The 15,511-nt window shown below is 38.2% G+C and overlaps 1 protein-coding gene across 1 annotated transcript in view; it reads right to left on the bottom strand.

The window, feature by feature from the left end:
• Positions 1–3,507: 3,507 nt before the first annotated feature.
• The window catches only part of LOC143273314 (killer cell immunoglobulin-like receptor 3DL1), a 34,215-nt gene continuing 22,211 nt past the window's right edge, over positions 3,508–15,511 (bottom strand). The window contains exons 4-9 of the mRNA XM_076572157.1: positions 10,014–10,298; positions 8,557–8,862; positions 6,583–6,876; positions 4,336–4,461; positions 3,758–3,779; positions 3,508–3,655 (exon numbers count right to left, since the gene is read on the bottom strand). Of these exons, the coding sequence (XP_076428272.1) occupies positions 3,508–3,655; positions 3,758–3,779; positions 4,336–4,461; positions 6,583–6,876; positions 8,557–8,862; positions 10,014–10,298 (1,181 nt within the window). The remainder of the gene's footprint in view (positions 3,656–3,757; positions 3,780–4,335; positions 4,462–6,582; positions 6,877–8,556; positions 8,863–10,013; positions 10,299–15,511) is intronic.

Here is a 15,511-nt window from a genome sequence, read left to right as displayed (position 1 = left end):
GACTACTACACACTTAGAAGTGAGTAAATATCAGCCGGGCGGTGGTGGCACACGCCTTTAATCCCAGCACTTGGAAGGCAGAGCCAGGTGGATCTCTGTGAGTTCGAGGCCAGCCTGGACTACCAAGTGAGTTCCAGGAAAGGTGCAAAGCTACACAGAGAAACCCTGTCTCGAAAAACCAAAAAAAAGTGAGTAAATATCATTTTTGTCTTTCTGGGTCTGGGTTACCTCACTCAGGGTGATCTTTTCTAGTTCCATCCATTTGCTAACAAATTTCTTGGTGTCATTAATTTTTTTTTTTTGGCTTTTCGAGACAGGGTTTCTCTGTGTAGCTTTGCGCCTTTCCTGGAACTCGCTTTGGAGACCAGGCTGGCCTCGAACTCACAGAGATCCGCCTGGCTCTGCCTCCCGAGTGCTGGGATTAAAGGCGTGCGCCACCACCGCCCGGCCTTGGTGTCATTAATTTAACAGCTGAGTAATACTATACTGTGTAAATATAACACATTTTCTTCATCTATTCTTAATTTGATAGACATCTAGGTTGTTTCCATTTTCTGGATATTGTGAATAATGCTGCTATGAACATAGTTAAGCAAGTGTCCTTGTGGTATGATAGAGGGTCCTCTGGGTATATGCACAGGAGTGGTATAGCTGGGTCTTGAGGTAGGTCAGTTCCCAATTTTCTGCAAAACCACCCTATTGACTTCCAAAGTGCCTGTGCAAGTTTGCACTTCCACCTGCAGTGGAGCGGTGTTCCCCTTGTGCCACATCCTCTTCAGCATAAACTGTCATTTGTGTTTTTGATCTTAGCCATTCTGACAGGTGTAAGATGGAATCTCAAAGTCATTTTGATTTTAATTTCCCTGATGGCTAATGGTGTTGATTATTTTTTATGTGCTTCTCAGCCATTTGAGGTTCCTCTGTTTAGAGTTCTTTATTTAGATCTACATCCCATTTTTAATTGGATTATATTTTATGAATTCTAATTGGTCATATAATAAAAACTCATTGCTAGATATTGGGGTAAATCCTGAAATATTAGAGGAAACAAGCCACAGCCACTTGTCACCGTGTCAACTCCTCAGCTCATCCTGTCCCCATGAATCCTCCGACTGAATTCCTCTGAGTCCTCAGCCAAAACGCTCTAGTTCCTGTATCCTCAAATCTTCTATGCCTTCCTCTGCCCATACTTCTTCCCTAATGCTGGGATTAATGTCATGTGCCCTTCCCAAATACTGATAGCAAAGACATGAGATCTCAAGAATTGGGATTAAAGGCTTGACTCTCTAGTACTAGGATTAAAGGTATGTGCCACCACTGCCTGCTCTCTTTCTCTGCTAGACTGAATCAATTTCATGTAGTCCATGTGGCTTTGAACTCACAGAGATCTAAACAGTTCTCTGCCTCCTGAGTGCTAGGACTTACGGTGTATGCTATCACTGCCTGGCTTCTATGTTTAATCTAGTGCCTGTTTCTGCCTTCTGAACCCCAGGAAAGCTAAAGCTTTATTTGGTATACAATATATCATCACAGGATTATTTGATTATTTTGATGCCTGAAATCAGCCTTCTGTTAGATGTGGGTTGGGTGTGTTTGCTTGTTTTTTTTCTAGAGCTTTCAGGTATCTTGTTATGTTGCTAGTATGACATCTTTCTAATTTCTTTATGAAGACACTTAAAACTTTCCTCTTAACACTGCTTTTATTATGTCCCATAAGTTTGGGTAGTATGTATATTCATTTTCATTCATTCTAGGAAGTCTTTAATTCCTTTCTTCATTTATTCTTAGACTCAGTTGTGATTAGGCAGACAGTTATTCAGTTTCCATAACTTTGTAGGCTTACTGTTGTTTTTGTTATTGTTGAAATACATCTTTAATTCATAGTTTTCTGAGAGGATGCAGGAGCTTATTTAAATTCTCCTGTATCTGTTGAGAGTTGCTTTGTGACTCACTATTAAGTTTAATTTTGGAAAGATTTGATGGGAAGAAGGTATATCCTTTTGTGTTTGGGTCAAATGTTCTGTAGATATCTGTTAGACCCATTTGATTCATAAAGCCTGTTAGCACTATTATGCCTCTTCTTGTTTTGTCCTGATGACCTTTTCATTGGGGATAGTGGGGTACTGAAGTCTTCCATAATTAATGTGTGAGGTTCAATGTGTAATTTAAGCTTTAGGTATGTTTCTCTTACAAATGTATGTGCCCCTGTGTCTGGGGCATAGATGTGAAGAATTGCAATGTCCTCTTGGTATTATATAAATTATTAAATTTATATAATACCAGGTAGTGACAAAAATAATCACTAAGTAGACTTTAACATTTGCAAATTCAATTTTGATATGTAGTTACCTTTTTTTCCAGAGCTGAGGATTGAACACAGGGATTGAGCTTGCTAGGCAAGTGCTCTACCACTGAGCTAAATCCCCAACCCCAATATCTAGTTATCTTAATCACAGAAATTTTAAACTTTTAAACACATAGTTAGCCGTCAATGTGACATTAGCCATCCCAATGTATGAAGAGATACTTATGGGAACATGGGTGACACAAAATTTGGTGCACCCCCAAAAACCAATGTTAGTGTGGGTGAAGATAAAGGAAACCTGCATCCCTACATATTGTGCAGCTTGGTTAACTGGAGGATCTCCTCAGCTTTTGTTATTACTCATATGAAATTAGGGAGGACCCTTCTGCATTCTGTATATTTCACAATCTTCCGGAGCCTTTTGAAGTTTAATTTAGTTCTTGTGACTTAATTATTTTTCTCCCAAAAGGCAATGTTCCAATTCTGAGGAACTAACTTTTCAACAGGAAAGTAATTGAAAAAGAAGAGAATGAGGTGCTTATTCAACCACACCTTAGAAAATGTTTCGATAATGGGGATGTATACATTGAAATATTTAAAAAATATGAGGATGGTTCTGGTTAGAGAAGACTTTGACATACAGCAATTGGGGTATACAGTATAGCAAATGGTAAAACCCAATGTTAACCGTAGGCTTTCAGAATGATAACTCTAAGAGCAGAGTTAGAAAGACAAGATGGGGTTACTGAGTGTGAATAAGATATATATGAAATTGTTTTGAAACCCATTGTGTTGTATAACATGATTACATATTAGTAACATACACTAATAAAGAGTGAGCCTCTTGTTGATCTGCAGTTGTGAGATACTCAACATGGTTACAGCTTCAAGTACATCAAGAACTTAGAGCCAGTCAGGTTATAGAGGTCTGCCAGAGAGAAATTAAATAGAGACCCATGAACTAAGGAAAAGAGTTTCATTTCTGTTGAGTGGGTTGCAAGGACCATAACCTTTGTAAGTAAAGGAAAGCCACTTTCAGAACCATATTACAATGATGAAGCATAGTCCCAAAATTAGAGACCTCTGTCTTCACATTCCAGCTCTTGTTTCACTGCATCTATTGGTCTTTACTGGAGAAGGGACTGTGGTCTTCCTCAGAACTTTCTTTGAGAATTCATGGGATGACCATCTTTCTTCTCAGTTTAACATTTCCTGACTTCCATGTATAAACTGGGATCTGTGGAAAATTCCTTGGGAATCTGGGAATTGGGATTGGTCAATTTTTGTTTGAAGATCATCTGATCAAATTTTAAGTATGTCACCTCCTGCACTTCTTCTCTTTCAGGGTCCCAGAAAGAGGTAAACATTAAGTGATATTGTGTACACATAATCTTGCAGAGAATAAAGGTATATTAGACTGTATGGAAGAGAGAAGACTCAGGACGACCTACCTGTCTGTTCAGTGTTGCTCTTACTTCAGAGTCTTGACCCATAATGGCTGCATTTTAGAAGACAGAATTAATCAAACCCATGTAATAAAGTACTTCTGCACTCTCATTTCAAATGCAAGATACTAGTGAGAGATATGGTAAAACCCAAGGTTGCTCACCCACTGCAAATTAGAACTAGATTTTCTACAATGCTGTACCCTAGAAATTCTTTCTTCAGCACATACTCTCTGCCCTCTTCCTCCTTTCCACCCTCCCTCCTTCTCTTCCTCCTTCTCTGCCTGCCTCCCAATCTCTCTCTCTCTCTCTCTCTCTCTCTCTCTCTCTCTCTCTCTCTCTCTCTCTCTCTCTCTCTCGTTAAACCTTCTCCTTGATATTAGTGCATGCTTTGGATGCGAAGATGCAGAAGATGCATTGAGGAATTATTCAGTGGTCTGAAAACTGTTGGGAAGAGCAAGGGCTGTGGATTTTCTCTAGAAAGCTCTGTCTCAGTTTCCCTGTCTTGGTCAAAGTATTTTCTTATAAATTAAGAAAACATACCTCTACTTCTCTGGTCTTGTTTTCTCACACTACTCAGATGACATTCACTGGCTTGGTCCAGAGACTTACTCTTTTTGGCAGAGCACCAAGAATAAAGGAGGATGATGAGGAAGACAATGATCATGGTCACTGACAGTCCAATCAGAATATGCAGGTTTCTGTGGTTCTCTGGAGGAAGATGTCAACCGAATAAGAGGTATATCTCAGTACCCCCATTTTGACAGATTACATAGTAGTTATTGATTAATAGGTAACTGATAAAATATTGCTTTAGGACAAGAGTCTTGATGGAGAACCCACTAATAATATCTGCTCAATGGAAACAGTATTAAATGGACTTCTAATTAAATATCATTATACCCAGATATGACTATATTTCTCAACTCTCATTAGAGGAATCTATATTTGGTATAGATGGTGATTAATACAGATACCCACAACTGGGCAAATTGTGGAGATGAAGAGACTATAGAATTATGGCACTAAATGAGATGTTTACATCTCAAATCGGTCTCCAAATGTCTAGCATCATTTTTAAAGATATGGGGGAAGAGATTGCAAAAAGAGGCTATGAGTAACTATAAGAAATCTGTCTTCTGTACACTGAGGGCAGGTGAAAAATGAACTTCACAGGAGGTTGAGATAGCCTGCCCAAGACTGGTGCAAGTTCAAGCATGGCCAAATGTCATCATGGAGAGTGGAGTTGGACATGAGGTCTCATCCCTAGTCAAGGGTCTATAGGCTATTTGTGAATGTTGGGAGAATGAGTTTCAGTTTCAGGAGTGTTGTTATTAGTAAATTGACTATGCTCCAGCAGAGGTCCACACATCCAGGAATATATTGGTGTTATGCAAGTGGCAGAAAACCGCAGGACCCTAGGTTCAAATCACATGTTCAGTAGCTCAATCTGAGATTGATATCAGTGCTCATTAGATCTGCTTTGCTTCTGTGACACCTTGAACTAAACATTTAATTCTCTTGTCGGGAAAAAGGGAAGTCAAGTCCAATCTGTCAGAAGTAGTATTTTTTTTTATATATAAAATCCTCCCTTCTGCTCACTTGTTTCCTTCTTCAGTCCCCATCACCTCCTCTCCAGGAGGAACAGAGCTAGAATGAGCACTTCATTGCTCCTGGGGAGGGAGAAAATTTACTCTCCTTTTCACTCACCAAGGTCTCAGGTACAGAAATTAGAGATGAATAGTCATTAAATTTCCCATGCTGCTCTAAATAACATCTAATGTTGATGTGATCAAGAATCAGAGAGGGGAGACAATGATGATAATAATACAGAGTCAAGAAGGAGCTGAGACAAAAACAAAACAAAACAAAGAGCTTTTGGTCCCTAAGTTTCCACATTAGAAGAGGAATCAGTTACTCACTAGTTTTGGAGTCTTGTTCTGTGTAAGAAGTACAGTTTCTTGTTGAGTTAACTAGAGAAGGGGACAGGAGAGGGAGAAAGTTCCTGAGAGGCTGTCTGCCTTCCCCTTAAGGAAAGCTTTTAATTTGGACAGTGACCACCACCCACTCCATATCTTAGTGCTGAGCCTGTAGAGTTATAGGATGACATTTAGTGGTTTACTTCTAGGTGTTGGCTCTCTCTTTGGATTTCAAGTTTTGATGATTCATAGAAATGCTGTGGGAAGATCTATGTGAGCAAGACTTCAGGAGGGCTGCTCCATCTCTGCTCTGCCCAAACTGATATGAAGCTCATGCCTAATGAGTCTGTCCTGACCCCTTTTTATGTACACCTCTATACACAGACATCCCAGTGTGGATGCAAAGTCATATAAATCGTTTTTGGTAGACTCCTTTCTGTTATTTTGTAATCTGCTACCAAATCCCAAATTCTATGTTGTTTTTTTTTTACAAAAGGTTTTTAGTTGAAATATAATTCTTTCCCTTTCCCCTCCCTTTCCTCTCTCCAGACGCTCCCAGCAACCCTTCCTCCAAGTTTCTCATATCCTCACAACACTCTTAAATTGATATCCTCTTTTTCATTGAAAACTATTATTATGTGTATGTCTAAAGCTATGCATAATCACATATATATGTACACATGTTGTATATACCCATACATATATAATACATGTACATATATATCATATATGTATACACACATGTATAAATGTAACACACACACACACACACACACACACACACACACAAACACGGCATTAGAACACAGTGCGGTCCTTCTTTGTAGTTCCCAATGCTATTTTCTCTCTATCATCAATTGGAGGATTCTGAGACATGGCTTCAGTATATGATATATAAATGAAGTTCTCTTACCAGTGACAAGAAGGTACAAGGGGTCGCTTGGAGTGGACCACACATGGGAAGAGTTCCTGAAAGATCCATAGCATCTATAGTTCCCTGCTGGGACCACAGGACCAAGAAGGAAATCTGCCTGGAATGTCTCATTTTGGTTCTGCACTGCAGGCAGACCATTTCCCTCAGGTACCCCTTCCCTGGACAAATGGAACATGTCAAACTGAAGGGCAGAGACACAGGACAAGGTCATGTTCTCTCCTGAGATTACCACAGGGCCCATCAGGGCTGACAGAGAAGGATTCTTGTATAAACCTGGAAGAAAAGAGGAAGAGACAGTTAGTTACCAGTGTTCATTCATCCTCAGTGTTCCCGCTACATGCTTCTATTTCTTTGATTTCTCTCTGCCTCTTACCATCTCCCCCTCTCTATTTCTCCCTTTCTCTTCTCCTCTCTTTTGCTCCTTCTCTCTCTTTATTTCTATGTTACCATCTTTAGTCTATGACCTCACTCTGTCATAGACTATTTTTTCCAATTTTTGCTTAATGACTTTTTCTCCCTCTATTTGCTTGGGTTCATTCCATCTGTCTTTTAAAGTTTGTTTTTGTGAGCATAATTAATTTTATCTAGCACTCAATTTCATTATGAAATATTCCTATGCAAACATAATATATTTTATGCTTGTTTTAAGTTTTGAAATTGAACTATATATCATTTAATATTTTAAAAAATTGTTGTTACATATATAATTATAGATGTACAATATTAACCATATTAAGGATAGTATTCTTTATTGACCTTCTACTTCCAATAATCACATTCATTTTACCAATTTCTCTTCTCTATATTTCAATTTTTCCAAATGTTTTGCAAGTCAATGGGTTCAATTAGAATTAATCATGATTTTGTTTTAATTAGCATACCAAGTAACAGTCTTCATTATAACATTCTCATACAGCTCCTTTTGTTCATTTTTTCCTCTCTTCTCTCCCTTGGACCAGATTGGCTGATCTCTTTACTCCCCTCATTTCCTACTCCATGGTCATACATCTTTCATTTATTTCCCATCCCTCAACATTAAATATTTCTTCCTCTCATGGTCACTTGTTAAATTCATGACCTATAACATTGCCATCCTATATATAATAAAAATCTAGAATCTAATATCTTTCTATTTTTCTTTGTAGGTGTTGTATCTGTTTACATGTGTGTTAATTAATCTCTCTTTCAAAGTACAGAATATTCCATAAATATCTATATTTCTCTTGAACAATGGCCATGGTGATCTTCCCTCTCTTGTTCCTCTTAGTGTGTGTACTGCTCAAGTGTGATCTGTCATCTACTTCCCAAGCACTTAGTTCAGAATTTGTTTTTTGCTTCTACCTTTATAAGACTTCTACCAAGAGAGCCAGGCATATCATATGTCAGACAAGCTCTGTCTTGACATATTTAATATCTGCTATAATTATTCCATCTCTGCTTTCGACGTTTCCATTCAGGCTTCTGTCTTTTTGTAGTTTTTCTCTTAGCACACATTCCATGTTTACTAATTCACAGCCTTTTCTGGTTTCCACCTGTGTGAAGGCATAAGGATTCATTAATAACCAGCCCAATTATGTATTTGGAGTCAGGTCAGACACATGATCTCTCTGGCTCTCTTGACAGACTTCTTATTGAGGTAGAAGTAAAAAAAAATCTGAATGTTAGTAGAAAGACTTCATTCTCTCTGGTTCATATTATGCTCACCTAATTGCCATTTTTTGTGTACCTCTACTTATGACTCATTTGTACCTCTCTGTATCTATGCTTGATGTTATAACCAAGGGTCTGTTCTTGTGTATTTCTTTTCATTCTCTATATCAATAAAATACTCACCAAGGTTGCCTTCATGTAAATTTCCCACACTCATTTTCTTGTGGCTTCCCACAGCTTTTAGTGTAGAGAATATTTTTCTGTATCACAAAGAGAATGACAAGTGTGTATGCACCCTCTTACCTGTGATCTTTATATCAATGGGGTCACTAGAGTCTGACCACTCATATGGTGAGTGATTGTAAGAACCATAGCATTTGTAAGTTCCAGCATGGTCAGGTGTCACAGGACCTATTGAGAATTTGGCCTTGAGATTCCAACGATGATGTTCTGCAGAAAGTTTGAAAGAGTCCTTGATTGTTCCATTTTTATATGAAGTCAAAATGAAGATTTCAAACATAATCTCTGATCGACATTCCAGTGTCACCTTCTCTCCTAAATCCACCAGGGGAGTTGGTAAGGCCAAAAGGAAAGGCTTCTTGTAGATTCCTAACAATAAAGTAATTGTATGAACCTGATCAAAATCTCTGTGTCCTTGAAGACCTATGGTTCTCCCTCAATTGGTCTGTTCTTCCTATGAGTGCTCCAGTGCACTTGCTCTTGTCTATTTCAACTCTAGACACAGACTCCTCAAACTTTGTGTCCATTTCCTCCTTATCTGACACTAGGATTATCACAATATTTTCATACTGGCTTTTTGTGACAATGTGTCTTTTGAACCCTAATTCCATAGGCCCTATTGTCTTTTTCTAAGACTGGAACGTGCAGGAAACATGGCAATTTTCACACCAGGCAGCTCTATGTGTCCTTTTTAATGCAACTTTGGATAAAGTATAATCCTTGGCAGAATGAAGGAATTAGTATTGAACATGGTTATCAGAGAAACACTTCTAGCCCTATGCTTGGTTCAAACTTCTGTAAGACATTCCTGATCCAGAATCAAAAGCATTGTTTCCTCCCAATATGTTGATGAATTAGCATCCTGAACTTACTGCTCTCAGAGCATCCAAACCATGCTTCTAAAATTGCTCTTGACATGGGTTCCTATATTATTTTCCAAGTGCTATCATAAAAATTACCACAAATTTCATTCTTAAAATGAATACAAGTATTGTGGAGATCAGAATTCTGAAAAGCCCAAATGGCATAAATCAGGTTTCTTCAGGGATAGTAACTACTGAAATCACTAGGAAAGTATCCATTTTTTGTCTTCTAGCTTCTAGAGCCTCATGCATTCCTTGGCACTTGTACATTTCCTCCATGTTCAGAGTTTGGGACACAGTGTCTCCTTCATGATGCTTGTTTTTCCCACGAATGGATTTTTTCCTATTTTGTTATATCAACCCTTGTAGTTCTACAGACCTGGAATAATTCAGGATATTCTTGCATCCTGATATCAACTTGTTAAGATCTGAGTTCCATCCTCCAGCCCATTTTTTCCTTGACATATTTAACACACAGGAAGCCATAGGGACTAGAAAAAATGTATGACCTTTACATTTTATTATGCCCAGAGCATTATCTATTTCTCTGTGTTGAATATTCCTTTATAAGTCCAAACCTCTTACTAACACTGTTTCTGAAAATTTCAGGGTTGGGAGATTTGGGGAAATGAAAGGAACTCAAACATCATTTCTCACCTGAAATTATGATCTTCACAGGGTCACTTTTTTCTGAAATTTTAATAGGGTAATGAAAATTCAAACCATAGCATCTGTATGTCCCTGCATGTGCTGATGTCACAGGATCCAATAAAATTTTCTTCTGGAATGATCTTCCCTGGATCTGAGGGATAGGATTACCATTTTCTTTGTACACCTTGAATTTGTAATAGGCACTATGAGAGTCACATCGAAGTTCCACACGCTGTCCCAAAGGAACAATATGGCTTGGCCAGGCAGAGAGTGAAGGCTTGTCATGATATCCTGCAGAGGAATGCACAGAGAAAATATTTAATGATGCTCCTTCATCCCTGAGATCTGAGTCTCCATTTTTCTCTTCTTTGGGGTCCTTTGTATAACACTTTTCTCTGAATTGAAACATCCCCGCTTCAATGTAAGAGGCTGAAATTTTCAGGAGATACAGAAAGGAAACAAACTTTCTCTGTCATGGAAAGGTGAAACATTCAATTCATCAGTGGCCCTTCCCAGCTCTATAGAAGGAGTAAGATACTGGACCAGCTGAGCTCTGAGTGCTAATGTCTAAGACCTGTTGGGCTGCTTGCAAGTTGTGCACTGAGCTCCAGGGTTTTGGCTGCATGATAATCACTCATACTGGGGTGTGCTTTAAGTAAGGTTTGAGTCACCGTTGCTTCTATGAGTAACCCCTAATCCACGATGCTGTCAGTAACAGAGTAAATCTATAGATTCACAGAGTTGTGCTTTGGTGCAATTAGTGTTTGGTCTGCCATGGATTTCTTTCATGAGTTGAGTAGATTTGTATGTGTTGTACACAATAGTGTCATTTTGAAATGATGAGTGTAAAAGACTGTGGCTTTTTGAATAGTTGTGGTCCACATAGACACTTCTGTTTAATTACATGGCACATAGGGAATATCACTAATAGGAGATATGGCCTCATTGGAGTAGGTGTGGCCTTATTGGAGGAAGTGTGTCACTGTGGAGGCACACTTTGTAGTCTGTTAACTCAAGCTATTAGCAGTCTGAAACACAGTCGCCTTCTTCTGCCAGTGGATCAAAACGAAGAAATCTCTGCTCCTTCTCTAGCATCATCATCCTGACTACCTACACACTGCTAGGTTTTCTACTGTGATTTTAAAGGACAAAAACTCTGAACTGTAAGTCAACCTCAATCAGATGTTTTTCTTTCTTAGAATTTCCATGGTCATGGTGTCTCTTCAGAGCAATAAAAACCCTAAGACAAAGACTGTAAGTGTTATCCAACATACCATATATATGCTATATCTTTCATGTTAAGATATTCTAGCTGAGAATTTTGAGTTTTGAATAATGAAGCAAATTTCATAATGACAATAATATAATTTAAAAAGAAATTACACCAGAAGTGTAGAAGGAAAGGTTAATGTGATTGAGATGATAGATCAGAATTGATGCCACCAAGGGAGCAGAAAATGACAGTTCTGGATGCACCAACTTCAGAATTCTAACAATATTCCAGTGAGAAGTATATCGTGAATGTTCTTAAACTCATGGATGAGGGAGAGATAGCCAACAGGACCACAGAAGTGAGAAGATCTAGAACAATGATGAGGAATGAGTCTTTTGAACTAATTTGCCCTCGTGTACTTTTGTAAAAATTTTCATTCACAGAGTTTATACAGGCTCATGTTTCTATACTAAGTGTGATAAACTAGAGGCTGATATATACATAGTTCCTCCATCATTTCAAGGCTCCTTTTATGTGAAATGTTGGGAGTCTAGTATTGCTCAGCATCTTGTTTATGTATATTTAGAATCGATTTGGACTCATAATGGCCAGCTCATGAATCTTGTTCATTTATCTGCATCCTGAGGAAGGAGACAACAGCAACTCTCTGTATTCACGACTATGTAGACTCCAAGCTATACTACCAGTCAGCTCTGGTGGATATCTTGCAACACTGGCCACCCAGCAAACATCATAGACCCTAGCCAGAGACTGTTCTTTATTTCAGAGTGTTTTCAGGCCTTTTAAAGCACCAGGAAGTACATCCAGCAACAGCATCTGATCTCAAAATACAGGAAGGTACCCAGCCAAACTATAGAAGCTCACACCAAATTCAGTCAATCCAGGGTTGCAACAAGTTGACCTGACTACTATCACCAGTTATACTAAATAGTAAAGGACTATGTAGCAACACTGAACTCCTCTACATGGCAGAGGAGTTCATTATTATTAGTGCACAGGCACACAAGTGTAAGAGCATAAGCATGGAAATCAGAGACGTAAAACATTACAGAGAACAATGGTGAGACTCAAGAAGTAAACACAAAAAAGGGAGACCTATAAACCCCATGATGAATAATTCCCAGAGTGTTTTTAATTAGTTTACAGAAGTATAAGAAACCACCAACAAAACATGGGCAGATAGCTGCTGCTCATGAACAGGCCAGAACAGTCAGAAGAACAGGTGAAGGCTCCACCAGCATGAAGAGCAGATAGGCTGCCCTCCACCACATGTAGCTCTCTGAATCAGTAGGTTCAGTTTCCCAAGAGTCAATATGCTGCCACAGTTCTTGACCCACCATCCAGCAAATCTTTCAATCACCATATATGGGAAAAGCAACGTATTCCAAGATAAAGTCAAATTTGAACAATATCTGTCTTGAGATCCAGCCCCACAGGTATACTAGAAAGACATCTTCACCCCAATAATATTAACGACACTCATGTAAAAACAGGAAATAAATAATTTCACACTAGTAAAGGCAAATAATGGAAGAACATGTATGTTCATGTACTTGCCAACATATACACACACACATACACACACACACACACACACACACACACACGTACACACATACACAAAGAGAGAGACAGAGAGAGAGACTACCACTACCCCCACCAAAATAGCAGGAATTAACAATCATCGGTCATTAATATTTTTCAATATCAATGGACACAATTCCTTAATAAAAAGATCCAGACTAGCAAAATAGTGTGAAAACAGGACCCATCCTTTTGTTCCATACTAGAAACACCCCTAATATTGAAGGTAAACATCACCTCATTATCTCAGAATAAAGCACTGGTCCAAGAATTTCTAAGCAAATGGATATAAGAAGCAGGTTGGTTTTTCCATACTAATATCTAACAAAATAGACTTCTGTGGTGATTTGAAAGGCAATGGCCTGAAAGGGAGTGGGCTATTAGGAGGAGTGGCCTTGTTGGGGTTGCTGTGGTCTTGTTGGAGGAAAGAAAACAGAGAAACACTGGACCTAACAGACATGGTGTCCCAAATGAACATAATAGCTATCCACATCACATATCACCCAAATGCTAAAGAATATACCTTCTTCTCAGCACCTCATGATTTTTTTTTCAAAAATTGACCACATACACTTTCACAGAACAAGTTTCTACAGATACAAGAAACTTTAAATAACCCCTGAATTATATCAGACCACTATAGTTTGAAGCTGGAATTCTAGGAAACAGAATCAAAAGAAAGCCTGCAAACTCAAAGAAAGTTAAGAATGCTATACTGAAAGAAAACTGGGCCAAGACCAAAGTAAGAAAGAAATGAAAAACATTACACAGTTCAATGAAAATGAATGCAAAACATACCCACACCAATGGGACACAATGAGAACAGTGCTAAGAGAAAAGTTCATAACTTTACGTGCCTACATATATAAATTAAAGAGATTGCATATTAGCAACTTAACAGCACACCTGAAAGATCTAGAAAAAATAGCAAACACATCCAAGACAGGAGGGAATAATCTAACTGAGGGTTGACATCAACAAAGGAGAAACAAAGAAAATAATATAAAGAATCATTAAAATGAAAAGTTTGTTCTTTGAGAAAATCAACAGAATGGACACCAACTTGCTGTGTGATGTTCTATATGCTGTGAATATGTGTTGCTCCAACTGGTTGATAAAATGCTGATTGGCCAGTAGCCAGGCAGGAAGTATAGGCAGGATAAGCAGACAATGATATTTTTGGGAACAGGAAAGCTGAGTCAGGAGATGATGGCCTGCTGTCTGGGAAGCAGCATGTAATGGCACACAGGTAAAGCCACAGAGCACATGACAACAAAAAGATGAACAGAAATGGGCTTAGTTTAAATGATTATTTTAGAATCTGCTGTGGGATCTGTGGGTTTGGGCAAGACCAGGGAAAACTTTCAGCTACACCTCCTAATTCATATTAACTAAAAGGCTGGCAGAAAATACACAAATTAACAAAGTCAGAAATGAAATGTGGGACATAACAAGACACATCTAAGACAACAAATGCATCACTAGGGCACACATTTAAAACCTGTAATCCACAAAACTGAAAAATCTAAGAAAATGAATAATTTTCTCATTAGCTACCACTTTCCAAAGTAAATCAAGGTCAGATAAACAATATAAACAGCCCTATAACCCCTAAGGAAACAGGAGTTCTCCATAAAAGTTTCCCAAGGAAAAAAGTAGAGTCAGTAGATTCTAGTAAACAATTCTTCCAGACTTAAGAAGAGATAATGCCAATATTTCTCAAATTATTCTTAGAAACAGAAGTAACATTGCTTCATTTTATGAAAGCACAGTTACCTGATACCCAAATCATGCAATGGTTCAATAAAAATATAATTACAGGCCAATCTCTCTCATGAACACTGATGCAAACATATTCCATTAAACACTTGCAAAAATACATCCAAGAACACATTAAAGGATTTCCAAAGTGATCAAGGAGACTCCATCATAGAGATGTACGGGTATTTCAATATATGAAAATCTGTAAAGGCAATCCACCATATACTCCTGAAAAAAATTCACATAATTTTTTTTAGATTAGCCTGAAAAAGGCTTTGAACTTAATCTAACATGGCTTAATGATAAAGGGATATGAGGGATACAAGGAACATACTTAAACATAACAAAAGCAATATACAGAAGCTCTTTAGTCAACATCAAACAAAAAGGAGAGAAACTCAAAGCAATTCCACTAAAATCAGGAATAACACAAGTCTGTCGGCTTTCTCTGTATGTATGAAATTTGGCACCACAACTGCACAGATAAACACTGTCTTAAAAAACCAAACCAAACCAAACCAAAAAACCCAGAAAACAAAGAGGTTGATCAATACAATGTAATTGAAGACCCAAATGTCAATCTGCAAAGCTATGAATACCTGATTGTTGATAAAGAAGACAGAAATATACAATGGAAAAAACAAAGTATCTTCAACAAGTGGTATAACTGGATGTCTACACGCAGAAGAATGCAAATAGATGGCTCTCTTTCACCATTCAAAACCATTGTCTAAGTGGATGTAAGACCTCAAAATCAAAATCAAAACAGATATATCAACAGATGGCAGCTCATACAGAGATCCACAACCAAACATTAGGCAGTATTTCTGGAAGCCCATGGAAGATGGGAAGAAGGGTTGAAGAAGCCAGAGGGGTCAAGGGCATCATCAGAACATGACCCAAAGATTCAATTAGGATGAGCTCA

Source organism: Peromyscus maniculatus, chromosome 1 (genome assembly GCF_049852395.1).
Source record: "Peromyscus maniculatus bairdii isolate BWxNUB_F1_BW_parent chromosome 1, HU_Pman_BW_mat_3.1, whole genome shotgun sequence".
NCBI lineage: Eukaryota > Metazoa > Chordata > Mammalia > Rodentia > Cricetidae > Peromyscus > Peromyscus maniculatus.
Note: the sequence above shows the minus strand (reverse complement) of the source record. Positions and strands in the feature narration are given on the sequence as shown.